The sequence below is a fragment of the Pelecanus crispus genome, chromosome 4 (assembly GCF_030463565.1).
Source record: "Pelecanus crispus isolate bPelCri1 chromosome 4, bPelCri1.pri, whole genome shotgun sequence".
NCBI lineage: Eukaryota > Metazoa > Chordata > Aves > Pelecaniformes > Pelecanidae > Pelecanus > Pelecanus crispus.
In genome coordinates, this window is record NC_134646.1 from 73789533 (window position 1) to 73817246 (window position 27714).

Below are 27714 nucleotides of genomic sequence, written 5' to 3' on the forward strand. Positions count from 1 at the left end.
CTACCAGTTTTACACTTCCTACATGGTGGTTATATCATTCCTATACCATGCGCCAGCTGAGGGAATTAATTCTAAATGGCTACAGTTTTCTTGTTATGTACATCAGGGGAACAGGGACAGAATCAGGCCTCAGTATGGTTGATAACATCATGATGTGATTACGTCAATCTTATTATGAAAGAAAGAAGCAAGCCTTAACTTTTAAATAACCATCCACTTACTCCTTTCTTCTCATTTCTTAAAGATACACCGTATGTTTTCACTGTTGAACGACAATTCTACAATAGGCATGTCATGACAGTAAGGACACCATTGGATAGGGTCCAGCTTCTGAATCTCTGTCTTTCAGACCCGTTGTCCAAGAATCAAGGGTTTCTGGAATGGATTGTCAATAGGTTAATGGATTTGGCCTTTCTTCAAATTCCAGTGTTTTACCTTAGGCAGAGAGATGACCCAGTATTTTTTTTTATTCTAAGTACTCCTAATAGCCACAGTGTCAATACTTTTTATCACACAGCATTTACCCACTGCTCCACTAAAAGCATGTACTGTATGGGTTTTATTAAAAGCCCAGAGAGTTGCAATTACGTTGTCTGTAGCATTTGACTCTTCTGAACCACAAAAGCAAACTGCTGCATAAGTGTGTGTTCCTTCAAGCTGTCTTGGACCTAATATCTGCTAATGCAAGGTATTGATCCATACTTGAAAACTACTTAGTAGTACAATGTCAGCCCACTTCCATTTTTAATTCCATGGTCTTTATAACAATGACTCTTCAGATATCATACCGGAGTTGGGAACTCTGGCAACAGTCTCCCACTGGCGGTGATTTATCAATTTAAATGGCTTGATTTAGATTAGCAATGAAATATCTTCATCAAAGGAGTTTAGATGGTGCCATTATCATAGTACAAAGGCTTCTGACAGCTTTTTTCTGTATTTTTCCTTGTATCAGGATTATGAGATACAGAAACAGTAAAAACTGCTATGGGCTTTTAGTTCTACATGGAAGGCCAAGTCATAGACAATTATGTTAGGTGCTGTGCAAACACAAAGTAAAGGGGTTGCTCATAATATAAAGAACAAGTACAAAGTGCATACAAAGAAGAAATTACGTAATGTTAACACAGTTCTGGGGACTTCTGAGATTTCTGCACTCAAGGATTACAGCCTAAGTTAGATGAAAAAGAGATGTTAGTGGAAGAAGAAAAGACATGGTCATAGCTAATAGGCTGCAGTAGCAATAAACTTTCCAGCTACTCAGCTAGAACTAGCCACAAAAGAGAATTTGGCTATGTTAGGTAAACAAGAGGTATAAAAACTAAGCTACTGTTGAGATCTAGCTCACCCAGAGACAGGATGATATATTCAGCACATCCTCCTGTCTTATTGGTAACACACCTTTATACAGTGTGGATAATAAGGAGGTCTGTGTGCTGGAGTGGTGCTCCTTGGGCAATGGCCTCATGTATACGCTCAGCGTGCCACTGCTGGTCCAAGATGGCCCATGCTTCCTCACGATCTAGTATCTAAAGCTTCAGCCAGATTCGTGCCTAATTTAGCTTTCTACTTCTGTCTTGTAACACGATAGAACTTACAGAACATGAGCACAGAGATGAACATTCAGACTCTTTAAACGTGTTTGGGAACCAAGATGTCACTGGTTTAACTGGCAGCTGATAGGAACCAGAGCCCCTCGGGACTAAGGGACTAATAAGATTTGTTCAAGGTCGAACAGGAAGCCAGGGACAGAACTCAAACACCAAACTTCTGAACCAAAGCTGCAACTCCTGGACTTTCCGTTTTAAGTTTCATTCGGAATTGGAGATACTTGGCAAGAAATAGAAAGTAGTACTAGGAAACATTTTCCATTCATTAAGTTCAAAGCAAAGGAGAGTCAGTACTGGTGTCAGTGTTTTACAGATAATGAAATGGAGTCATGAAGTGACAAAGATTTGGCAAAGGTCAGCTTAAGGGCCAGCAAGAGCAATAGTCCTGGATTCTGCTTTAGTGGTCTCTTCCCTCCCTTCCCACAGTGCTCCAGACATGTGAGTATTCACTCAGTTCTTTTCTTGGTTAGTTGGTTTTGAGAGGTTCTTTTGTTATTATTACACTTGCCTTTTGGAATTTTTTCCCCAGAATGTAGACTCATTCTGAATTTGAGAGATCTCATTCTGATCTTCGTAACATCAGAATTACTTTGCATTCCTATTATGTCAGTAGAATAAAATCAGAAAGCAGCAAGAAAGCCCCAAGTCTCCATTATGCAAATATTACTTGAAAAAAGAATCAACATATTTTAAATGTATTTAGTCAAATTTTAGGAAATTGCTTTTACTGCCATACATTCAGTAAACATCACAGACTTTGCAGTATGCGAGTTGAAGAAAAACAAACCTCATATATATACGAAAAACTGCCTATGGAGTAGCTGCAACATTTCAATAAGCATAGAATAGCACTGCTAGGAAAGAGAGTATTTAAAATGGTGCAAGTCACACCCAAACTTTCTCATAGATAGGCCTGTTCACATACATTGCAATCATTAATTTACTTAGAGAATAATGACTTTAGAAGTAGGTACTGGAAAATTTTAATTTATTTAAGAACTGAATTTTTGGCTTGTTTTTTAGAACAGAACACCCACATTTTCATCCGTAGACACAGTCACATGCCTGCTTTAGCCACAACCATATGCACATTCAAATTTTCAAGAGCAAAGAAATCATTATCTGCTTATACACAGCTGAGAGCGAAATTAAGTGGATGAGTCAACAGAGGAAGACCTGTCTTCATAAATGCACATCTGCATTTTTCTGTGTACAGTACTCAATCACTGAAAGGCTGCAAAGTCATATTTAGTTGATATATTTGCATATTAATTAATTATGACTTGTCTGAAACTATTGTGGGATGTTTAACATTACATTTGGAACATAACAAATACCAGAAGAGCCTCAGGTACATATAAATTATTAATAGAAGAGACCTATTAAGCCACCTAGCTCAGCTTCTCTTAGGCAGTAGTACTCTTCTACGTAGTACGGTAGGTGATACCATGTATCACATACTAGCAAGGGTTCCAAGGAAAGAGTGCAACTTCAACATAGTAAGGCAAGGACAAATTATAAACTAAAGCAGTACCATCTCATCATTCACAAACCTGCTTCCCTGAAATCAATGAGATGTTTAAAAGAGAACTGAGGGGGATCTACTTCATTTGCTGAATCCAGTCCCTGGTAGTACGGAGAAATGCAACATATATAACTTCCTAAACTCCATCTTAAAAGTAGCAGGGATAGTTTCCCACATAACTTACAGGAAAGAAGAGATAAAAAGTCTTTTTTTTTTTTTTTTTAATGAATAACCTACGCACCCACAGGTAATACCATCAAGAAATTTATTCTAGATAATTATTAAAATCCCATGCAGCTGAGGAAGATCTGCCTACTATAAGGCAGACACATAACTTCCAGCTGGAGGGTATAGACTCTTTAGAGCATTTTGGTGGGGATTTTTCTTTCCCTATATGCAATTCATTTTTCGATATACCTTGCAGAAAACCCCAATACAGCAGTATTTGTACCCCAGTAGAGTAGAATAATTCCATATCTTAACTGAAGTTACAATTCAAGTCACAAAGGACTCTTTTTTTGCAAAATTTAGCTAGCTAGAAGTGTCTTCTAGAGCATAATGCTCTCCCCTTCCCTGCATGTTTGTCATGGAAGTAGTCAAATAAAACTATCTTCAAAAATACCTAGATGCTTCTGAAATACAGGTACTTTAAAAATACTAATAAAGGCTTCCATTGAGAATTTCTACTGATATGTCTGCCTGCAACTAAATTTGCACTGCCAAGAAATCCCTGAACATGAGCAATGTGAAAATGAAAACGAGGAACAGATTCAGTTCTCATGAGAAACTCCACAGTGAAAGTTTTCCAAATCTTCCCTATTAAATTATATAAGACACCTGATTAAAACCTTTTGGCAGGACTTATCTAGTTGCTTAATTTATGTGAAAGGATTTACAAAAACGCCCATCAGCTTGGTCTCTAGGCACTGCAGAGAAATTCCAGGAGTTTGAAACACCAAGATTATTCTCCAAGGCAAAGGGGTTCAATATTCACAGCTGTATGCCCGTTTGTTTGCTTGACGTGCTTTCAGAATATTGATTCCAGACAAGTCACATAGCTTGTAGTCAGTATGAAAAGTCAAAATAGACTTCTTATTAACTCTAGTGTTGTAACTTTGTTAAAGTTAATACTGCCTTTATTTACAGAGCATTTTTATTTCAAAGGTCCTGAAAGCAACCTCCCTTCACTATTGCAATTTCACATGCAACGGCACTACTAAAGCGCAGTCCTTGCCGGCGTGTATTATGACAACCGAAAAGAGAGAAATGTCTACGTTAAAGAGAAGTACCCTGGCTACTTCAACAGTGAGAAAAGCTTCCATCGTCTCAGGTTTTAAAGACTCAAACAGAACACAGGAGAACAGACTGCAAGCTTTACAATACCTGAGATGACCATGTGAGCATTTTTATGACATCTCCGTTCTTGTACGGAATATTCTTCAAGCTAAAAGATTTTAGCCAACGAGCAAAGCAAGTTATATTTTCTCCTTCTTTATGTTAATACTCTGCAAGATTGTGCTTTGCAAGGTTAATTTCAAGTCCAAAATCACATGGGAACGGGAATAATTAGACTCATTTAAGAGAATTCTCCCCTCTGGCAGAGCTCATTAAATTATTTATACATTATCTTTTTGTATAATTGTACCTAGAACTGTGTAAATGGTTTTTTTTGCCTAACTTTCAATAAATTCATAATATGTGTTTTTCAAGTTGGATACACCACCTGCACCTGTGACAACAGAAAACAGCTCATTTTTAAAATGCTTCAACAATAAATTAATCCAGAGGGAAACAGAAGCACGCAATTTAAAAGCTTCCACAATGACACCATACTGATTAAAACTCATCAACTGAAGAAATAAAATTAGTAAGACAATAAATCCTGGCCTGAATCCTGTTACCCATTTCCACAGGAATAACTTCATTGACTGCAGCCACATTGCACTAAAATATGAGTGCTACTTAGCTGAGTATCAGCTCCATGATGTGACCCTTGATCTGTAATTTAATATTCCTTGTTATATTTCCCAAGTCCCTCTTTGCTAAGGATCTCAGATTCTGAACAAAACCTGAAAATTCTAATGGAATAAACCACTAGGGTGAAAAAGGAAATCTGGTCGGTGATGCTAACATCCACTTCAGCTCCACTAAGTGCTCGTTCTCTCTTCCATAGCAATAAACTTGAGAAAGCTTGAGATAGATATTGTAAAGAGCACTCCTAGTACAAAATAGTAACTTCTTTGCTACTATCAGAAGAATAACAGTCCCAATTAAACTGGAAAGCAATTGGTTCTATGGAGATCTGTGAAAAGACATCTTTGCACCTATTGTAAAATTCTGAGTACCTTCTGTAGTTGTATTGCCTAGATCATTCTACAAGCACATGAATACAGTGAAATCCCCGTGCTGTTCTTTAATGTACTATTAGAGAGTCCTGAAACGGCCTTTATGGGCTCAGGATTTCACACTATTCTTTATCATATGCTGCAACTCCAGCCAATTTTCTTTTTCCTTTTTGCAATTCACTACAGTTTTAAAAACCAAGAGTATTTTAATGCCTCTAGCTATGTTTTTCCTTACCTCTGCAGCAACTAAACAATGGGTATGGGTCTCTATTTGGGGACAACTGCATTAGAGAAGACAGAGGGTTAGATAAAGAAATCCATTAAAGGATAACATAATCACATATTTATTCATTCAAGTTGTGTATGGACAGGAGCGATAAGTAAGAAAATTATGTATTCTGATTAACAAAGTAATATTTTTATTAAACAATAAATCTGTAGTGCAGTAATTATCCCAAGGCTATAGCTATGCTCAAATCGCCTTAAATTAACTTCTTTAAAAGCAACTCCAGAAAAAGGAAGAGACTGGTCTTTGCCAAGAATGCAAAGGCCTCAGCTATAATTAGTTTTTCACAGCCAGGCTCAACTCTTCGAATTTATTTATTTTTGGAAGACGGCTAGATAGGGAATATTTTCATAGCACTATCCCATGCCCTGAAGACACTGATATCTGACACTCCAGCCATGTATTGTTTGCTTTTGCTGCAATGTACATTTCAGCTGTATGGCAGGAGGGTCACAGTCAGTGATTCAATGCTAAAATATTGTTTAACTAGCTCTGATATTGCTCCTTTGGCTAGCAGATGTGCTCTGTCATCCAATTCTCTCTGACTGGCTCCTAGTCAAATTCCTGAGATAGGAGTCAATTTAAGGTGATGAGAATAGTTGAAAAGCAATTGTTTCTGACAAAGATCATAAAGTATCCTCTGGTAAGAAACAAAACCAAACAGTTGAACGACCACTTTTGCAAATCTATTCATGGTTTTCAGAGCTCCCTAAATCTGGACTTAAAGTCTCCTAAAAGAAGCTGAGACTTCTCTGGATTTCTTGAAAACAAATAATCCTTAAGGTCCTTATAGTCCCTACTCACACAGCCTTACTGTTATAATTCTTATCTATTACTTGAATTACAGCAGTTAGTTAGAAAGACTGCAATTTGCACAAGATTACATATAAACATACAACCATTCCTGCTCTGAAAAGCTTAAAAACTGCACTCAATTAAGACATTCTACAATAGATGATGACCACATCAGAAATAATGTTGTGTCCAAACCGGACGCAGTTTCACCTCAACTGAAGCAGAGCCACCAATGCAATGCCTGTTGTAGAAGCTGTACCTATGTTAGTGTCTACAAGACAAAGTCATTTAGGTGACCCTAGAAATGCAGTTCTCTCTTGGCACTTTGCACTAGGGACACAGAATTTTTCCTACAAATGAGTCTGTTGACAGTTCACGGAAGGGTCCATTTACTATTGGGATTCTATACAGTTCAGAGAAGATGACAACTTACAGTTACACATACTTACCTATTTACTAATTTTACTCCTCAATTGACATTAAAAACATTTCTTGTGTGATTTTAATAAAAGAATCCCCACTGCATTCTTCCTAACAGGCAGCAAAAACACACATCAAGGACTTTCCCAGCTACCCCATTTCTAAAATCATTCCGCTGGTCACATGACATATTTTGTTTAAAGCTTAAAATTCTTTACTTTATGCCACATTTGACTACAGTGGTTACAAAAAACAGGTGCCTGATGCATTATTTAATTGCACACCCATGGAGCCAGCATAGTCCCCAGTCTAGCAGTCAGAGAATTCTTTCCTCCTTTATATTCTTCTTAATTATTATTTATCTAGTATTACATATCCAATTAGGGTGGACCCCTGCAGAACCTAAAACAGTTTAAAGAAAAATCAGGCTTTATTTGATCATTGATATTTAGTAATACTGCTTAACAGCTCGATTAAAATGATGATTGGGTTTTATTCTGTTGAGATGTCTTTCTCCAGTTTAGTGTATATTAAAATATTATTTTTAGAGTGCATGCACAATTTTGACATCGGAACTCTGCCTAGCTTTGCTTGTACACATAGGTAAGGTGTGGTATGTAGTTAATATTTTAACATAAATAAAGTGGTTACTGTACTTCGTTTAAACCATCACAGTTTGAGGCTTAATGTTACAAACATCACATAAAGTAAATGCAAATTGATACATGAAAGAAAAAAAAATAAAAATAAAAGAGGCCAAAATGCATTTCATTACACTATTTGTCTCCAAAAATACTGATTAAATTTACTTTAACTCTTACGTTGGCTAACAAAGATTCAGTCACCTTCCTAGCTCTTGGATCTCCTAGGATGATGCATAAACTTGATATTTGGAAATTCAAGCTATTCTAAACCCACCTGACTACAAATCTGTGTCTCAATTTCCAGTGGAGTTTATTTCGGATACCACTACTTGTGAATTTCTCAGCACAATGAGGAAGTCCTCCCAACAACTAAAGAAAATAAATAAAGAAAGAAAATAAAGAAAGTGTGTTTTACTTTCATGCAATCAAGGTTTTATTTCCAAATAAGCCCACCAAGAGGAAAATATAAAGAGAGTATCAGTGGGTCAGCACTTTAGACAAGAATAACGTGTATGTACTTCACCTTGACAGTAGCAAAACATCCTTCTTCCCTCTTCAATAACTACTGTAGTCAGATCAAATAGTATAGTCATACTTGCTTGTCCAGGTCCACAATACTAATTGAAAATGACTAAAAATACTGTATGGAAGAGCCCAGCTCAGGTAACCATTTATAAACAATGTATTTGTTAAGCTTTAAGTCAGCGTGGAAAAAGCATGAAAACTCTAGTCAGATATGAAAGACATCTCAGGCATCCCTACACAACAGAACTCTACCCTCTAGTTTTCTGGGGCATCTGAAAAAGACGGTATGAATTGCTTATACTACTTAATGCAAAGAATCTTTCCAGAAATGAGGGAATATTTTTCACGATTTCAAGAATTCTCTTAAGTACCCTTAAGCACCATCATATGTCTACAGGACAGCACTTCCTTGTGGTCCCATCAGCAGCACTTTCTAAGCTTTATGCTGGAGCTTGTTCCTATTCCTGAGCCTCACTATGTGACTTGTGATCTGTTGCCTTTCATATGTATGATGCTTTGCTGACACAGGAATATTCAAGCATTATGAGTAAGAACTATATAACAACTACAGTACCTGCTGTGAATCTATTAAATACATCTTAGCAAAACTAAATACTGAACTACACCAGTGTAAATGATCCTCAAGTTACCAGGTAATTTGGTATCTACAGTTGCAGAGGTAATTTCAAAATAATTTATTTTTAATGCACAAATACTCTAAGCTGAAAGATCTCAAACCCAAAAGTTAACCAGCAAAGTCAATGGAAACTGTCATTTTGCAGAGTTTCGAAAATCAGATCATGTAAAAACAACCTGAAATTAATCGCTAATCATTGCTAAATGGATGTCGTGGTTTAGCCCCAGCCAGCAACTAAGCACCACGCAGCCGCTCGCTCACTCCCCCTACCCCGATGGGATGGGGGAGAGAATCGGAGGAGTAAGAGTGAGAAACACTCCTGGGTTGAGATAAGAACAGTTTAATAATTGAAATAAAGTAAAATAGTAACGCTAATAGTAACAGTATAATAATGATAATAATAATAATGATACACGAAGCAAGTGATGCACAATGCAATTGCTCACCACCCGCCGACCGATACCCAGACAGTTCCCGAGCAGCGATCGCTGCCCCTGGCCACCCCCCGCCCAGTTTATATATTGAGCATGATGCCATATGGTATGGAATAGCCCTTTGGTCAGTTTGGATCAACTATTCTGGCTGTGCCCCCTCCCAGTCTCTTGTGCACCTGGCAGAGCATGGGAAGCTGAAAAGTCCTTGACTAGCATAAGCAGTACTCAGCAACAACTAAAAACATCAGCATGTTATCAACATTCTTCTCCTACTAAATCCAAAACACAGCACTATGCCTGCTGCTAGGAAGAAAATTAACTCTATCCCAGCCGAAACCAGGACAATGGATAACCATGAATTTCCATCTAGTATAGTAATTTTTCAAATGAAAAACATTTCCATTGCTTCAGATAAGAGTAACTTAAATGGAAAGTTCTTGGGAGAGATAAGCACACTTAGGTACTACAACCCTTCTCCTAAATTCATCATCAAATGACTACATGCTAAGCATTGGCAATGTAAAGATTAATTTCAGTGGACAACGAAGTTTTTGCTTCTGATTACCTTTTACAAGGTTAGAATTGTCATTTTTTTAAAAAAAAAAAACCACTAGATTACTTTTCTCTGTCCATTAAAGCAAGTGATCCCTAGCAAAAAACCTCTGCTGGTGCTCAGTGAAATTCCACCCCATTGCATTCTGGCAGTTAACAGATCTCTATGGAGCAAAGATACACTGACACGCTTTTCCAAAACAAAACCATTTTCCTACCATTTCTTCATCTCTGTTACCTTTCTTACAGGGTGTGTCTCTGCTGAACAGTTTGCCACTTTATCTAATGCAGAATTAGAGTATGGATGGTACTAATGGAAAGTGGGATCTCACGGGGCAACATTCAGATTCTGGGTTGAAATTCCAGCAAACCTATTTGGTTCTAACAGTCTTTGTTTAACTGAGTGTAAAGTGGGGCTACAACTGACTAACCTCTAAATTTTTTATTACAATTATTTTAAAATACATTTATTGCAAAGTATTTAATTGTGTTGAAGTATGTCAAGCACTTCAATAATACAGAGGAGGGAAGATTTCTATCATGACCAGTTTACAACGTAATTATCAGCAGATGAGAAATGGCAATGCAGCAAAGAACCTAACACTTAAGTATCGATACTTGGTGTGAACTTCGTGTATTCACAAGTTTCATGCACTAGAATTTCTTCTTTTTTATTTTTTATCATTTTTCCTCTACATACTGTTCTTCCCCATGGCTTTGCAAGATAGGGCACTGGAGCCCTTAGTCAGTAGTTTACCTCAAATTAAGAGTACAATTCAACATTTACCAAAATGCACAGAAAACCTCCAGTTGACAGTACTCACATGTGAATTAGGTGTCAAAATCTTTATTTTTACTACTGTCAACTCTTATTTTTACTAGAAGGCCAGTAGTCCCCTGCTGAAAAAAAGTGGAGACAAAAGAGTGCATTACATCAATCCAGAATCTAATCAGCTCGTTGAAAATAGCTTTTTTCCCCTCAGTTGTTCACACAGGAGTGTTTTAAGTAGAACAGCAAAGAAACTATTTCTCAATAGTTACACTTAAAAAGAGCTTGCCAAACCAGGAAAACAGGGTACATAGTACCTCTGCAATCCTCCACTTCTAACTTACAGACCTGATTTTAGCTTTGCAGATATCTTCATTCTCCTTTAAAGGAGAGAGTGACAGAGAGAAGGCATGTGGGAGAAGGAGAAACCAAAGAATAAAAGAACACAAATTTGAGGAAAAGCTACTCAAATGTTGCTAGTAGCAACTCAGCTAGAATATGGCTCCATGGTATAATATATACCTTTTAAATACACGATACAGATTGGCCGAATCTTTCTTGGTAGAATAGGAAGTGTTAAAATGTATTACACAGAGCTCTCAAAAGAAGAGAAATAATGTCTGCCATCTCCCCAGACAGAAAGTGTATGCTTGAGGAAAACAGTGCTGCGGGCGGGGGTGGCAGCAGGTTCTCACACAGTAAAGGCATTTGTGTGGGAGCGCAGAAAATGCATCCTTGTGCACACAGCTTGTGCACAGTCATCCTGGCTGAGGAATTTTCATAGAAACAACCTTATCTCACTCAAGGGCATAAACTTGCCAGCTTACAGCTCCACAAAAGCCAAGAGAATACTGCAGATTTGCTTTCAGTTTAGCATTCAAATGCTTGGCACTGAGGCAGGTAACAGGAATTTTGTAAGGCTAGCTATCTTCCCCAGCCTGGGGGCTGCTCTCAGAACGCTATATATGCTCTATATATGCACTATATTCGGGTGCACAATGGGCTGCCATAGACTTGGTCTCCATCGATGTACCATGTTATTTTGTTTTTTCTATTTCTTTTCTTTTTTTGTTGTTGTTTACTTCATAAGTAAATTAATTTCCCCAAGATATGGTGCCTAACGATCTGACTATCCATGATATGCTTCAAATACTGGAATACATTAGACTATAAGAAGGCCCTATGGTGATTTGCTAATTAGCTGAACCCTTTTGGGACATGGAAGAAGGAATTTTTTATTAAAACAGGATAACCCTGGACTATATTGATCTGACTGAGAAATGAGTATTTTAGTCAAGATGAGTCTCAAGATGAGTACATGCTGGAAACGGTGATGTTGTTTCCATAGCAATGCCATGACAGCCTCTAGAGTGAAATAGTGTGCTACCAGGAAATGAAGGGAGTTCAAGTGCTATGAGCTACATAGTTCTGTGAGCAATCCAAACACATTCTCATAAAGAATATTTAGTACAGCTAGATAGTCCAAAGATTGCTGCTGATGTGAAGTAAGCCTTATCAGTATGCTTCCAGCAGTCCTGCTTTCTCATTCACTACACCCAAGATGACTTATCTAAAGGCTTAAGCTATGGGCAACACTGCTAAGCCATTTCAGACCTAACATTAACAAATACAGCACCCTCTACCTCACTTCTTTTCCAGTGAAGAATATCATCCATAATTAAGGACACTGACTCTCGTTCTCCATAACACAACCAAACACATTAAACCTTTTAGCGAAGAAAAGCCTCCTATGTGCAATTATTTACCAGCTGACCTTCCCCCTTCCTTTTCCATCACCTCCTCCTCTCCCTTGCCTCCTACTGCCCAAATGACACTGAGCAAATCTGCTTGCAAGTGGGAAGCAATGTACAGAAGTCTTGCATATTCCTCATGAAAATTTACACAGCCATAGCATAAAACTCACTTGTCTGCTTTTTACCCCATTTAGTGTTTATGCTAATACAAAAGCAAACCAGAAAACCACTAATTGCATTTTATTTGCCTAAGGCTTTTCCTAAGGCAAATATTCTGCTGATTTAAAATATTTTCCAAAGGAGACAGAAAGAGAATTAACGTAAGATCTGCATTGCTTTGACTTTTCATTTTAAAAGAAATTAACAATTCTCAGTGATTTGTAAAACTGCTAAAATAATGGTAATAATCCAACTGTTCTCAAATAAAATTCTACAAGACACAGTACTTTACTTGAAAAACACCCTAGCATACTGCTGCTAATCCGTTCTTTCTCCAGCATTTCCCATGCAATTTGTAAAGATGTTCAAACATGAGCTGAATGTCCAGAAACTCTACCACTGTATTTGCTGTTTGTGTCATTGTCACAACCAGCCTCTTGGATAAACAGATTGTAGTTCATTATATGTAGCACTGCTGCCTCTGAGGGAAAGTAGAAAGACAAATACACATCACTGCCAGATGCCTTATCAACAAATGCCACTTCAAACCAAAAGGTTTTCTGGTTATTGTTTTAAGCATGTATTTCAAGGAATCAAGCCTTGCATGTAAAACAGCAAGATGCTTCATCTCCATTTTGCATCTAGTAAAAAGATGTGAAGCAAGCATTTTTAAAACTGCCTGAGCCTCCTCCTGCCTGTCCCCCTAAGTATGCTGCAGAAAGCACCAAGCCCAGCAACACTCATTTATAATTTAAACTGTTTGCTTGGCAGAATTTTTTCATCTTAATATGTCTAGTCCTAATTGCAACTGGCACACCCAATGTTTTTACCAGAAGCTCATCTACTTCCAGGAGAGTTTTAGGTAACTGGGTTTTCTGTAGGACAGGTAGGACAGATGTTAAAATCTAGTGGAAAATGTGCCCCTGCAATTTTACAAGGACTTACAGGGCTTTATATGGACAAAAAGATAGCTGTGGAAAGACTGATGCAAGTTTAACTTACTCATCCCCTTCTTCCAGTTATCACGGCCTCCCAATTAATTCCCCAATATGAGCAATATTCTGCAACTATCTCACCTTCTTTTGGAATACCTATCTCAACTTTTCTGTTTATCAAAGAATTAAGTAAAGATAATCTGCCCGATGATCTGGTTTGGACAAGTGAGTACAGATACAGGTTATATTGCCTGAAACAGAAGCAGATACAGCCCATTTAACTTGGTCTACTCTCTTGAATACATATTGGTATGCAGCCACAAAAGTCAATCTGCTGCCACCATGCCCACCTTAGCAAAGAACAGTTGGCCCCCAGCACTGATCATCCCTTTACCTAGTGTTCTCTCCTATTGCTGTCTAAACTGTCTCATCACATTCCTCCCAGATGTTTGTTCATGTGTATCTAAAAGCAGCAGCAATATCTGTATCCAATCCAGGATAGAAATCCAGTTATTCCAAAGACATCCACATAAGTATCCCAAAGCCACTCAGATACAGGAAAAGTTTCATGTCCTAAAATTTGGAAACACACTCTTAATTTCTCCCTCATCATCACTCTTGGAACATACTCAGAAATTGAGCATGCTACTATAAGTTGAATCATGTTTTAAGAGTTAAATCAATGAATCAATCAGAAACTAAACCACTTTTTATCAGTAAATATTCAATAACAGGAGTGTGCTCATGCTTGAAACAGAGTCCATGCAGCTGTCACCGAATATAGCAGTCGAACATGCAGAAGTGGAAGCAATAACATCCTAAACAATTATTCAATCTCAAATAATTTTGCTATCCATGCTGTTCCATCAAGACATATGGTAGTAGTTATGATCGTAAGACTAAGTCTGGTTTTCTGCTCTTTCCTAGTATATTGCTAGAATTTGAAACATTATTGGAGGCCGAGTGCTTCTGAAGCCTGCATACAAGTGTTTTCATACAAAGGGCAAATGTAATGTTGTTAATCAGGACTATGAAATTTATAGTTTTCACAAGTATTTCTTTACATTTTCTGCCTCAGTTTCCTCATCCACAAACTAGTAGACTAATTCATCTACCTACCAGGCTCTTAATCTTTTGTAAGGATAAACTGATCAACGTATATAAAGGATGTTGAGATAAAAAGCTCTGCATAAACACTAAGAATTATTTTACACTACCATATTCACAATACTTTTGCCCTGATTGTACCAATACTTTCATAGTAAGCCTTTTCTTTTCAAGGATTTACATGCATTTGGGGTTTAAAAATTCATTTGGGGCTGATATTTCTGTCAGTAAGCTCTTAGTGTGGCAAATGACTTAATAAAAACTCATGTTGTCCTCACAAACTATAATAACTATTTATTTGGGTTTTTAAAACTCATCAGAAACATTTCTCTTGGCAATCCATAGCTTATAAAACAGCTTTAACAGAATAAAAGGGACTGCCAAAAGCAAAGACTTGCATAAGTATTCTGGAATGTGATGTGGTTATCATACACAGATATACAGAGATTGCTGTGCTTGGTCTGACTCACTGCTCTGCTTTAGAAGAAAGAGGAGGATACACAGTAGAGGAGAACACACAGTAGCCATGTACAGAAGTGTCCACGACAGAGACAAGACTAGAGGGTGAAGCTACAGTGAGGAGCACACTGTCAGGAGCCACGCTGCTACTCCTTATAGGCGTGCTGGCAAAAAATTTTCCCAGTCTGTTCTCTCTTACTAAAGAATGGAAGTACAGTTGCTTGGATATCAAAGGCAGACATAGCTAGACTTTGAAAAAACACACATAAATTGGTCCTATATAAACACTCATATTAAAGACGGCACCATTTAGCTTGCTTAATCTAGACGGGTGAAAGACAGAAAAAGAATACGAGTTCAGACAAATTGAGGAGATATTCCCTACAGTCCTCAGGGTAAAGGCACCTGCCACTTGATCCTGCAAAGGCAGTTTTTTAAGGACATTAAGACTTATTTGATTTAATGAAAATCTTTCCTGTGACATTAACAAAGCATGGGTTAAGCTCCACAGATGATGTGGCCTATGAAGGAAGAAATATAAACAATCACCAGAGGCAGGGAGAACACCCCATCACATTAGTGCTTTCTTTTAGGAATTTGCCCCCAGTCTGACAACTTCACTTTGACATCTAACAGTCCTTCATACAAATCCACAGGGAAATACTCTTCTAACTCCTTTAGAAATACTTAAGAAATCACCAAAGGAACACAACATTGTGAGCTGGCCCCATAATGTATTTCTCTTCTTACCGGTCCCTTTATGTTATGCAAAACACAGAGAATCACTTTTCTTGGCGACATTTTCTTTTGCTCCTCCTCCAAGCCACCATGTTGCAGTGCAAGGGACAGCCTCACAGATGACCGGAATGATCCCATAACACAGCTTTCAGGATGATACCAGCACCTGATACAGCAATGACTCCATTAATCACAGACACAACTACTCACACAAAGCAGCTGAGCCTTACTCCCAAACTATGCACATCTCAGGCATTACAGTTTTGGGAAGCAGGATGATGGAGAACAGGGGGCACGGTCAGGGTAAGGACTGACCTTTCAGTAAAACAAGGTGGAGTAGCTCAGCATGAAATGTCTTCAGGAAATAACAGTATAGAGTATTCTAGTCAGGTGGAGAGTTACCATTCAGCTGGCATCAGTTTTCTATTTACTCCTTATTAACCAACTCCAAGACTGTTATTTTTCACATAAAATTCCCTGATTTTTGCAGCCTCTTAGCTGTCTCTCATGATATTCGAGCATTTTCTGTTGCAAATACTGCAGGGATTCTGATAAGTAAACATGTATTTTAAAGTCTGCAGAAAAATATTTTAAAACAGCTCTCTTAAGCTCCACTAATACTATCAACACTGAGCAAGGAACCACAATAAAGGATACTGAAGCTCCTATCTGTGATTGCTAAATGCCAGAGGTTAATCCTGAGATCATCCGCTGACATGTATGTCTCACAGTCACTGTTGACGGATATTGAGTTGACATGATAGGTGTGACCATTAGCAAAGATTCTCCGGGGAGTGACTTCTACCATCAAATCCATAGGCTTCAATACAGGCACCTGCCAGAAAAAAAAAAACCACAAACCAGAAAGGGAGTAAGATTTTAAATAGTTTTTTGCCAGGATGATGAGAGTTTCAACGGAGAGCAAGCATTCAAAGACTGTGACATTATAAAACTTCTCGACAGTGTATGCAAGCTGAATTTCCCCATGGAAGAATTGCTGGGCAAGGCCATCCCTGCCAAGGAGGAAGGGAGAGGCAGGAGAGCCACAGAGAGCCAGGCAGAGTGATGGAAAGCCTGGACTGTGGGGAGGGAGACACTGGCAGCTGCCACAGAACAGGCCAGTCCCACAGCAGGAGCTACTGTCCCACATATGCAGGAGGCTCTGGCTCTGACAAGCAGTGAGGTCCCAGTATTTTGCCTTTGCTAAAGAGTTTGCTGTTAGTTGTAAATCACTTAAGAGTATTTGTTTTGCTACGTGACATCTCTCTTTCAAAAACTCAAGTAGTGAAAAGGTTATCATCTTGGCAAAACATAACAAACGAAGTCTTGGAAGACAAAGCCAACGTGTATTGACATGCCATACATACACACATTCTCCTGAAAAGCCAGGACCACAGACTATCACTCATCATTGTGCCCTCGTTATTTCCCTGTGTGTCACTTCAATGTCATGCTCCAATAACTAGACACTATCAATTTATTCCCTGTTGGTAAAGCATTAAACACCTCTAGGCTGTGGTCCATGATTGGGACTATTCGATGTTGTTGAACATGCATCAGAAACAGTCTATCATACATCAGTCCTCAAGATAGTTTAAAGAGGAACACAGAGAAGTTAAAGCTTTGAGTTTAGCTTGCCACTAAAGGAACAAGACAGTGGTTCGCTCAGCCTTTGAATTCTTAGACTATAAGCAATCTGGAATGGTTTTGTTTGACCAATCATACAGAATAGATAAATATTCCATTAATGTAGTCATCTTTATACTTCAGAAGCTTTTTCACAATAGACAATATTGGTTTGTTTTGGGGGTGGGGGTTGGTTGGTTGCTTTTAATAATAAAGAAATACTCGCATTTATACAACATAGACTTCCAGTTCTAACCTTTAGCCAATTCCCTTGCCAAAACACCTGGAGTGAATTCAGCCATTAAAGTCTGAGAGCAAAAATCTATTACATTCTCACACACAATTATACGAGTTCCATGACTGCGTCTGTTCAGCAATGCAGAACCTCACGTTCACTGGAGCACAGACTACTGCAAATCCCACTCTTCAGATAGGAGATAATTCTTTTATACTACTGAAATAAAGATGAGACTGAAATTTGGTGTACGTCTTGAACTCAGGTGCTCTGAATGAGGCAAAAACACTGTTTAGTATTAATTACAAGTAGAATGCTTCCAGCACACAAGGCTAAAGAAGCCTCTGTGAAAGCACATTAAGTCACACTGAGAGAATTTCATCAGGAAGAATAAAACTGACATAAACACTCCAAAAATATTTGTATTGGTCACTATGGTATCATAAAGCATTTGTGACTTGAAAATGTGTGACAGATTCAAGACCGTTATCAGTCAGCTAAAACTTCAATGAGGATAATCATATATATGCTTAGCATTAGGCACATATTTAAATCTTTTACTGAGTTAGCACCCATGACTACCTTCTTCGTACAGAAACAACTGGATTGTGGACACAGACAGCAGCTTACCTGCAGTGATGTTACTGTAGAAAGATCTTTAAGTTTTCCTTCTTCATCTTTTAAGTTGTACCCCTCTGGTCTCTTATCTCTTTCAGTAATTTTCCATAACTTGATTGTTTTATCTTTAAAAGAAAAGACAAACAACTGTCAGCATAGGAATTCTGAATGTGGTTACTAACCTTTCACAATATATTCCTTAAAGAAGTTTCTACACCATGGTTTAGGCAAGTCCCATGCTGAAACAGTCTGGGTCACTTAATTTTGCACATCCAGAAAATGTTGCCAACAGAAAAAATACCCATAAAGCACATCCCATACCTTCAAACCGAGTCAGAGGTTCCTGGCAGCTGACAGACCATGCAGAGCATGTAGAGCACATGCTGCTCTTGTATCCAACTTGGCAGTTTGCAGGTGGAACAGACCAAAACCACTCAATGCTCACTGCTGAAGCTCAGTTTGACAATTTGACTTCACAAAGAAATAATCCTGATATTAAAGCCAGTTTGCTAGGTTACTTATAAACAGCACAAGAAGAGCATGGAGTAGACAGACAGACCAATGATACCTGCCTGGCCCATTGTGGGAATGGGCAGTGGTGTATTGGTGTAACATCAGGAGCTCCAGAAAATGAAAGGCTGTGTGAAAAATGAGACATTTCTCCCTCCTAAGGGAAAGCAGCTGAGAAATAACTGAGAAAAAAACCTGAAAATTGTGTTGTAAGGGTAAGAGAGAGAAGTGGGGAGAAAAATATATTAATCTTACATGGAATGGAATTAAATCTAAACTCTCCCTTTTTCATGATGGGTGAAGCATATGATGATAGAATAAGGATGCCCTTCGTTTAGCAAAGAGCCTCTGAAGCCAACAAATAGAAGTTTTAAACATTTCAGATGGAGTTTGTCCTTGTTTTTGTAGTAGCTGAAGCTGCAGATTTCCCTCCCACTCCCACTCTGGTCATGCACCCAACCTGCCAACCTTAACACTCCCTAGGCTGAAAAATCAATGCCAGCTCTTCTGCAAAAAAACCTGTCCCCAAGCTTCTAATGGTTGTTTCACTCACCTGTTCACGAAGCAGCCAAAGCCCTTCCAAAGCCTCTGTACTTCAGCTGCCACCAGAGCTTTCATTAACCTCAGTTCCTGCATCATTTCTGATTTCATCCCACTCTCCTTCTTTACCCCTCTTTCCCAAAGTACATAGCAAAGCATAATTCTTTCCCCACTGTGGCTGATCCAAATACTTCTTTCAGATGCTAGTACAAATCATTTTAAAGGCAGGATATATGAATACATGAATCACGTTGTATTGCTATAGCAACTTTAACTTTGATCTTTTTTTGTTTTGAAATCAATCCTCCACTGCTCTCAGTGTTTTTACTATTATGCATCTCCTAACGATATTGATATGCTAATTTTCAAGCAACAAAAATACTACAATTGATCAATATACAGAACAAGAGGTTAGTTCAATCTGCAACTAAAAAGCTCCATTTCAGTATTCAATACATTTCATTTGTATTGGTCATGTTAATTAATTACTAAAAATACATGCAGGCCATGTCATGCACTTGGGATTTCTATATGTATATATGTGTGTGTATATATATATTATATGTATATTCTAAAATTGATAAATACAGCAATTGTAAAATGAACTATAAGAAAAACCGCAAACAATTTTCCATTGTTGGACTTGACTGCTATTGATAAACCACCACGTTCCTGAGTGAAAACAATTTTATTAGTCATTAAGGGTATCAAATGTCTTGGTTTTCTTCTCCTTCATCTGCCTTTGGACTTGAAAAACTCCCTAGAAATTCTAAGCGTGCTTATATTTCACAAAATATAGAAACAAACGTCTCTGTGAGGTTCAGCATTCATTCAGTCTCAAGGGTGTTGTGAAGTTTAAATTAATTAATGTCTGGTAAGCATTCTGAAATCCTCAGATGAAAGGATCTGTACGGGCCAAATTCTGATCTACCCGGTGCAGCTCACATTTAAAGTGGCCCCAATATATTCTGGTACAAAAGATACCAATGAATCCTAATAATTTATTATTATACTACAAGATCAGTTCAGTTTACAGCGCAAATCAGAAATTTGCTAACTGCAAGCACTTCAAATCCAGTGGGATTCAGAAGCCTTGGTGGTTTCCTTCTGCCTCCATGAATTAAGATGCTGCAATCAAAGCTCAGCTGATGACTTGTTGGTAACGTGTGAACTGGAAAGGAACCAAGATCCCCTCTGAGAGGGGTGACCCGTGCAGGAACAGCCTCAGACAGAAGTCTTCCTTAGAAGAACGGAAACAGATTTGGGCAGGTGCAGACCTGCCAAGTTTCATACATTGAGGGTGAGATTTAGACGGACTCTCCCCTCATGTTCCCTAACAGAGAGATGCTCCTTCCAGCAAATTCAGTGGGCATTGCCCACCTGTGCCTGCAGAAAGAAAGGATGCTGTTCCACAGTTCTCATTTTTCTGACTAAAACTGTGCTTTAGATCCTAAACTACCAGAGAGCAAAATACCAAAAATGGCATTAAAATATCAGGTTCAGAAAGTAGTAAACGTAAACCAGTACTCAAGATGTTTCTACAACCTGCCCAATATGAGCCGGTGTGACAGGTAACGCCTTCATTCTCTATAAGTTAGGGAAAATACTATTATCCCTTTTTATCGTCATGGCATTGATATACATGGTCAATGATGGCTCACAGGTAATCTGTGAGACAGCGAGGAATTCAACATGGGCCTTCTGTATCCTAAAGTTAAAACTATCTTTAAGAGTATGCCAAGACGTGAATCTTCAGGCTTCAACCCTGCTGTGCCAGGAAGCTAGGAATCCTCCTTGGCACACAAAAATGTTTTGTAATTCAAAGCCAAAATCCAAAGGCTATGCCAGTGGCACCACTTCTGTTCTTCTCACCATAAAGAGGTCTGCTGGGATGCTCCAGAACTAAGAAGGGGGGAAAAACAGAGGCCAAAGTATTTTGCCAGGTCCCAGGCTTGCTCAGTGTTGGCTGCAACTGGATTCACCCATAGCAACACTAAGACTGATTATTTCTTCCTTTCTCCCCTCCCATATTAGTATCAACCAGAAAAATGATATAAAGGTCTATTAGGCCAACTGTAAAAACAGCGTATCTGAGGACTCGACTGTATTCCTCAGTGTTTCCAAAAACAAACTTTAAAATGAAAAGGGAGAGGTTTAATAATCTGCTTTTGCATCATGCACTTGGAAGAAGCTGTTCTTAGTTGAAGTTATCTGAAGTAGAAGGGATATTTTGACCATGGGAGATGTGTAGAAGTAAACTCCCAAACTGCATAATTAGCTGACTAACCATTAAATTAGCACAAATCGCCTAGCTATAACAGACAAGTTTCATTTCAAATATTGCAACAGTCCCCCCAAAAAGTCAAAAGACAACTTTAAGGAAAACATACTACAAAACATAAAATAAATTGCTATCTACTGTGAGTTAATGTAAATATTATTTATTGCTATAATTTTTAACTAGAAGTAATCACTTTGCCCTAAAGCATCAATTCCCAAAGGTGAGATTACACTATTTTTCTATCAGCAATTCCCAATTATGCTCAGATTTCTACAAGAAAAACTCTTTTCTGATTATAATGAGATCTAAGATTTAAAATTGGGTATTTCTGTCTCATGCATCACTAGCAGTAATAAAGGTTGTGGCTGTCCAAATGTTTCCTAAATGACACCTGTGCATGTTAGGCTCCATTCAGTTTCTTCCCCCTATGTCACATCTGCATATCCCCTCTTAGCAATAACACTGCATTTTTTTAATCAATAGGCCTTAAGCATGTTAGAAAGATGAGTCAGTATCAATATCCCATTATTATTCCTACTGCCTTCCAAAGATTTGTGTAACTCTTCAGAACTTAAATAAACCATTCTCATGATAATGAATGAAAAGAAAAAGAAATTCATCTCTCACCTACATTCATTTACACATCTACAAAGAATAAAAGTTATGACAAATACAGCAGACAAAATTCTAAATCCCCAGTGAAACACAGCTGCTGAGTAAGGTGATGCCTTTGTCACAAAATTTATTTCAGGATAGCACTGCATGTTAATAGCAAAAATGGATAGCTCTCTAAATGTCTATGGATAGTCAATAGGAAAAACCCTATGATGATGAATAAAATACATAAATAACAGATATCAGAGTCAGTATGACAGTCTTGGTAAACTCTGAAAGAGGAAATTACTAAAACAGTAGATTAAAATGAACAAATATAACACAGTCAGCACTAAAACGAGTAAAATGCTGATATGTCCCACATACTCTCATCTATCTTACCATTTGTTGATAAAAGTGAGTGAGCTGCATTTTGCTGTGGTAACCACTTGATCTTGTTTATTTTTTCTTCTATCTCCAAACTCTTCAAATAATCAAATTCAGGTTCATGGCTCTGGAAAGTGCTGTAAACATTGTACTCCCCCTGATTGTAAGGCTCATTTTTACTCTATGGAGAATAAGAACAACAAAAACATGTGGTTTATGATGGCAATATATCTCCATCTCTTAGGAAAGGTGTATAAGCAGCCTTACAAATATAAAAATATTGAAAGTGTAATTTAATTTCTCATTTAAAACATTATATTGACATATTTGTTTCTACAGGAATGAAATTTCCTGTAAGTATTGAAGCAACATTTAATAAAAGGCAGAATTTTTGAAGAACTGTCAATTATTCAGGCAAGCTTTCTACAAAAAATACCGCAGATAGACTGAATTTAAAAGTGAAACATAAAGGTATCACAGCAAAGGCATTGTTTTAAATGGAATGGTTCCATCAAACAGGCAAAAGCTATTAAAAGAATGTAGAAGTAAAACAAAAACAACCTTTTTTCTTAGCTTAGAATTTTGGAGCTTTGAAGCATTTTTGTTTGGGAGAGCAAACTTCTGAGTAAAAGATCCTTACCCTCTTTCAATTCCTCTCCAAAGAGGTGGCATTCTGTTTTACTGAATCTTGAGATAATAAACAAGTTTGTTAGATCCAATTAAAGTATTAAAAATGAAGCCAGGTTTTAGCAGGCTGTTAAGGACTACATTGGTAACTCACATACCTCAGGTTCCCTTTGGAATATAACAACCCGACCCCCCTTGTCACCAGTAGCCAGCAGTTCTCCAGTGTGGTTGAACTCAACTGTAGAAATAATATCAGCTGGAGGAAAAAGAGAAAAAGGACAAATTTTAGACTGCTACTACAACACAAGGCCATTAGAAATATCAAGCACTCCACAAAAAATGCAACAAATGAGGGATTTGAAGGAATACAGATGAATTGAACAGCAAGTCACTAATGCAAACAGGCCGCATGCCGTTACAATCTGAGGTTGCAACAGAATGAAACAAGTGCAAACATAATGAGGCAAATCTGGGTTTCCAGCACAGCTGCAGCTTGGGAGTGGAGGAGATCTCTGGAGAGGTTATGCTTCAAGAGGAGCAATCTCAGGCTGCTACGAAGTTTTTTTCAGTACTGGAGATAGCAACAGCACTGGCCTCCTACTCTTTCCTCTAGCAAGGACCAACATAACATCTCAGTCCTGTTGCATGTATTATTTATTTTTCACCCTTTATGAGGGTTTTAATATAACCCTCTAGCACTAGTTTTCTCATATATGTGTTTGAGCCAAGAGTGCAAAAGCAAAGTACAGGTAGCCTGTCCTACCACAGAGGGATGAGGCAAAACCAGAACTGCTCACTGCAATGCTGGCAAGAGCAGATTCAAATCATCGTTTTTGGTAAATCATTTCAGTACCATAAAAATGTGTCATCAGGAGATAAAAAAATCCCAGCCTCTTCTTTTTCTCATTTTCAACAACTCCCTTTCCCTAAGCAATTGCATCAGCTTAAACAAGAAACCTCATCAAAACCTGAGGCCAGTCTTGAGTACAAATTACTATACCTCAGGATGAGAAGGGAGAAAGAGACCGTAGAAGCAAAAGAACTGGTTCTTCTGTTTGTATGACAGTAAATGCTAGAATCATAATCCACAGTTAATCCTACACTATTAGCACAATTTAAATTAAAATGCCTAGTGCAATAGTAAATTAAGAAGCCATCATATATACAATCACAGACAAATGCAGGGTATTACTCAGAGATTGCATGTATGAATCCTCTATAATGATCAGTATTCACTCATCAGAAACATGGGCCAGATTTTTAGAAGCGTCAGTATTTAGCAGCTCCCCTTTAGGCATAGAAAGCTGTGGGTTTCAAACATGTTCATCATCCATCAGTTTATACTGAGAACAATGAGGCGACAGTGGGCTAAGCTCTTTTGAAAACCTAGCCCCAAATGAGTTCACTAAAATTCAAAGGAATTGAAATAACAAGTGGATGTACCATTTACTTGATACATTTTATGAACTGAAAACATCTGTTCCTATTATTCTTTTAATAAACCAGCAGTTGAGTGTTAGAAAGCTTCTATTGCCAGTAGCTCTCATTAGCAACACAGCCATCCAAATGCCAGATTCTTACTGGAACATCATAAACAATTCACCATCTAAAAAAGGAAAACTTTACCCTAATCATGGTAAAGAAAAATCTTCTAATTTTTTTAAGAAATCTTCACCCTCAAATTGTTCTGTCATAAAAAAAAACCCCAAAACCAAACAACAAAACCAAACAAACCTTCCTTTTTTTTTTCCATGCATTTCATATTATGAAGGAGGAAGGGGGAATCATAAAGTGTGTATGTCATTTTCTTTTTTGCTGAATAAAATGTATGGATGTGTAGACTGAGAAAAATGGAACATGACTACTTACAGTATTTTGGGTCTGAACCCAAAGCTTCTAAAAGTTAATGGCATTTGATTTCTACGTGGACTTCCACAGACTGTATTTTATAGGTAACAACACCAAAAGCCCTAGTCTTTTAGAGTCCAGGAAGAGTAGAGAGACTCTGCTTATGGTTGATGATGCTCTGGGGCTTCGGATGGGTTGACTTTGATCTAAAAAATTACTGTGGGGTTTTTTTTATCTAAAAATCTAATCAAATTTTCTGGCATGTAAAGTTCATTTGTAGTGCTTCCAGTGGAAGAACATTTCTTGGCTATTTTGTTCTTATCCTGCAAAATTCATACTGATAGTAGGTGTGGGTTCCTGGTTATAAAATGATACCTGCTTGATTGTACTCGTTTAAAGCTGTATCTTACACCAACCGTACAGGCAGAACTGCAGAAGTCTCATACTGACAGTCCTTTTAGAATGGAGACTTATCTGAAGCATGCAATGGGGGAGAATGGTAAACGCAAGAGGGGAGGAATGCAGCATCTGTTAAAATACATGAGTATTTGTGTGTGTGTGCATGTGCATGTGTAGCGTATACATGATTTTCTCAACAGGTCACAAAAGAATCAGATAAAATAACTGTGCAAAAGGAACAAATGGCATTTGAACTTGTATGTGTGAATACACTTGCTATTGGCCTGGAATATTTCCACAATGGCATAAAATACTCTTCTCTATGGTCACAACGGTCACAAAATATTATATTGCACTTTACAGAGGGCATCAGCCAAGCCCAGTAAAGTCCACAGGAGTATTTGCACTGACTTCAACAGTAACTGAACCAGGTTTATAATAAAATAGCTCTGCAGTTTGTTATTATGTGGCATTTGTCATGAAAATTGTGTGTGCAGTTAAGTGATTATTGTTTCAAGAAAAGCAGCTAAAACGTTAAGTATCTGTGGGCAGTGCGTAATGATGTTCTGAGGCAAAATTCTCTCCCCCAAGGTGTTTCTTCCAGCTGCATCCCTCCTTTCTATTAGAAAAAAACTAATTCTGAACTGGAAACTACCTATCATTTTTAAATTAACTTGTTCTGAAAAAGAGCAGATCCAATATTCCAACCTAGAGGCTATGCAGCTTGGCGGTAAAAATTATCCTTGAATTGGAAAATCACTTTTATTGATCCTGTAAATAACAGCTGAAAACAACAGCCAAAAAAACCAAACCACCAACTTATCCAGCATATCTGTTCAGCAGGCAAACATCAGTCATGCTGTTTTCATAAAAAAGACTAGCCAGGCTGGCTCTTCCTGTGACAGAGGTAGGAACAGAATGAATCAACAAAGCTCTTCATACCCTTCCGCAGAACACTCCCCTACATACTTATTAACACCGTAGCAACACCAGCCACTACAGTCCCACCCTCCAGATTCTTCCATTGGAGAACGGCCCCCTGAGCATACAGAGCAATTAACTACCAGATTTCACCCTCTCCAGGATATATAAATGCTCCACAATGGAAGAGCTGATGAATTTGCATGTACGGTAAGCCCTTGGCAAGGGATGGCAGAGATGAAAGACTCCTTCCAGCCTTCTTCTGCACTACACCTTCCATATCTCCACTGGCAGTGCCAAGCTTTGCACTAACGATTAGGATTATCAAAGACAGAGATAATTTACCTATTAAGAACACTTACGGGTAACCTCAATGCCAGTGGGCAAATGTTTCCAATCAGACTGCAAATCCCAACTTTTATCCAATATTAATCTTCCTACTCCATTTTTAAATTCCCTATTTTGTCTATGCAGACATGTATATAAACTGGGATTTAAAAGTCACGATGCTCAACATCCAGTTAAAAAGCACAACTTGGACACTCGAAATACAGACGCTGACTGAGAAAAGCAAACCTAAAACCTTCAAAAGATTAAAATACTCCAGGGGGGTATATACCTGGTCATCCATTCCACATCCTGCCACAGCAAATTGTTCCAGCAGGTACGATGCATTACAGACTTCGTTCCCCGGACTAATTTTACATATTCACAGAAAGACATCACATTACATCTTAAACTGACAGGAAGTTTTTCCTGATCCAGTCTGAAGTATTTCATTCCCTGACTCCTAGTCACCTCTGCCCTTTTGTACCTCATTAACTAACTCCTCTGCAGCTTCACAATTTACACTCTTTAAGTGTGCTTAATGGCAGCGTTGCACCCAACAAGTGCTGCTTAGCTAGATATATTCAGCTCTTCTAATAGATTTAAGTCTATCAGTGTACATCCGTGCACACCAAGATATCTCTAGTTGATTGATCTCTCTTCCCTCTACTTCATGAGTATTGCTCCAGCACGGATGCCGGCAAACGAACCCTCCAGCAGCCCTCCCTCAGGCTCGCTGTGGGGTGGGATGAAACAAAGGTTGGTACACGTAGCCCAGATCAATTCTGGCCTTTATTTCACACCATCACATACTTTTCGATGTTCACTTTCTAGCCTCTTACAGGTTTATTTTAAGGGTTTTTAAGAGCTTATTCCTATATAACACAAACAGGTCCAAATACCCTTACAATAATTAGAAAAGCCTTATCTATATAATGTGTCCTTGAATCATTTTGGGGCACTCTAGCATAACGGCATGCCATTTCCCACCTAGTATGCACTCAGTGAAGCGAAGTCTGAACACACTTAACTCATCTTCGTGCAGTCTTTTGGTCAGAAAGCTCAGGCAACTCTGAGAAAAGCTCAACTACAATTTTCTGTTTGCTA

The 27714-nt window shown here is 38.1% G+C and overlaps 1 protein-coding gene across 4 annotated transcripts in view; it reads right to left on the bottom strand.

Moving 5' to 3' along the window:
• The window catches only part of PPP2R2C (protein phosphatase 2 regulatory subunit Bgamma), a 202075-nt gene that overhangs the window by 33218 nt on the left and 141143 nt on the right, over nt 1-27714 (bottom strand). For all 4 annotated transcript variants that reach the window (XM_075708969.1, XM_075708971.1, XM_075708968.1 and 1 more), the window contains 4 exons: nt 23271-23368; nt 22501-22666; nt 18186-18298; nt 16352-16529 (listed from right to left, as the gene is read on the bottom strand). In XM_075708969.1, the coding sequence (XP_075565084.1) occupies nt 16352-16529; nt 18186-18298; nt 22501-22666; nt 23271-23368 (555 nt within the window). The remainder of the gene's footprint in view (nt 1-16351; nt 16530-18185; nt 18299-22500; nt 22667-23270; nt 23369-27714) is intronic.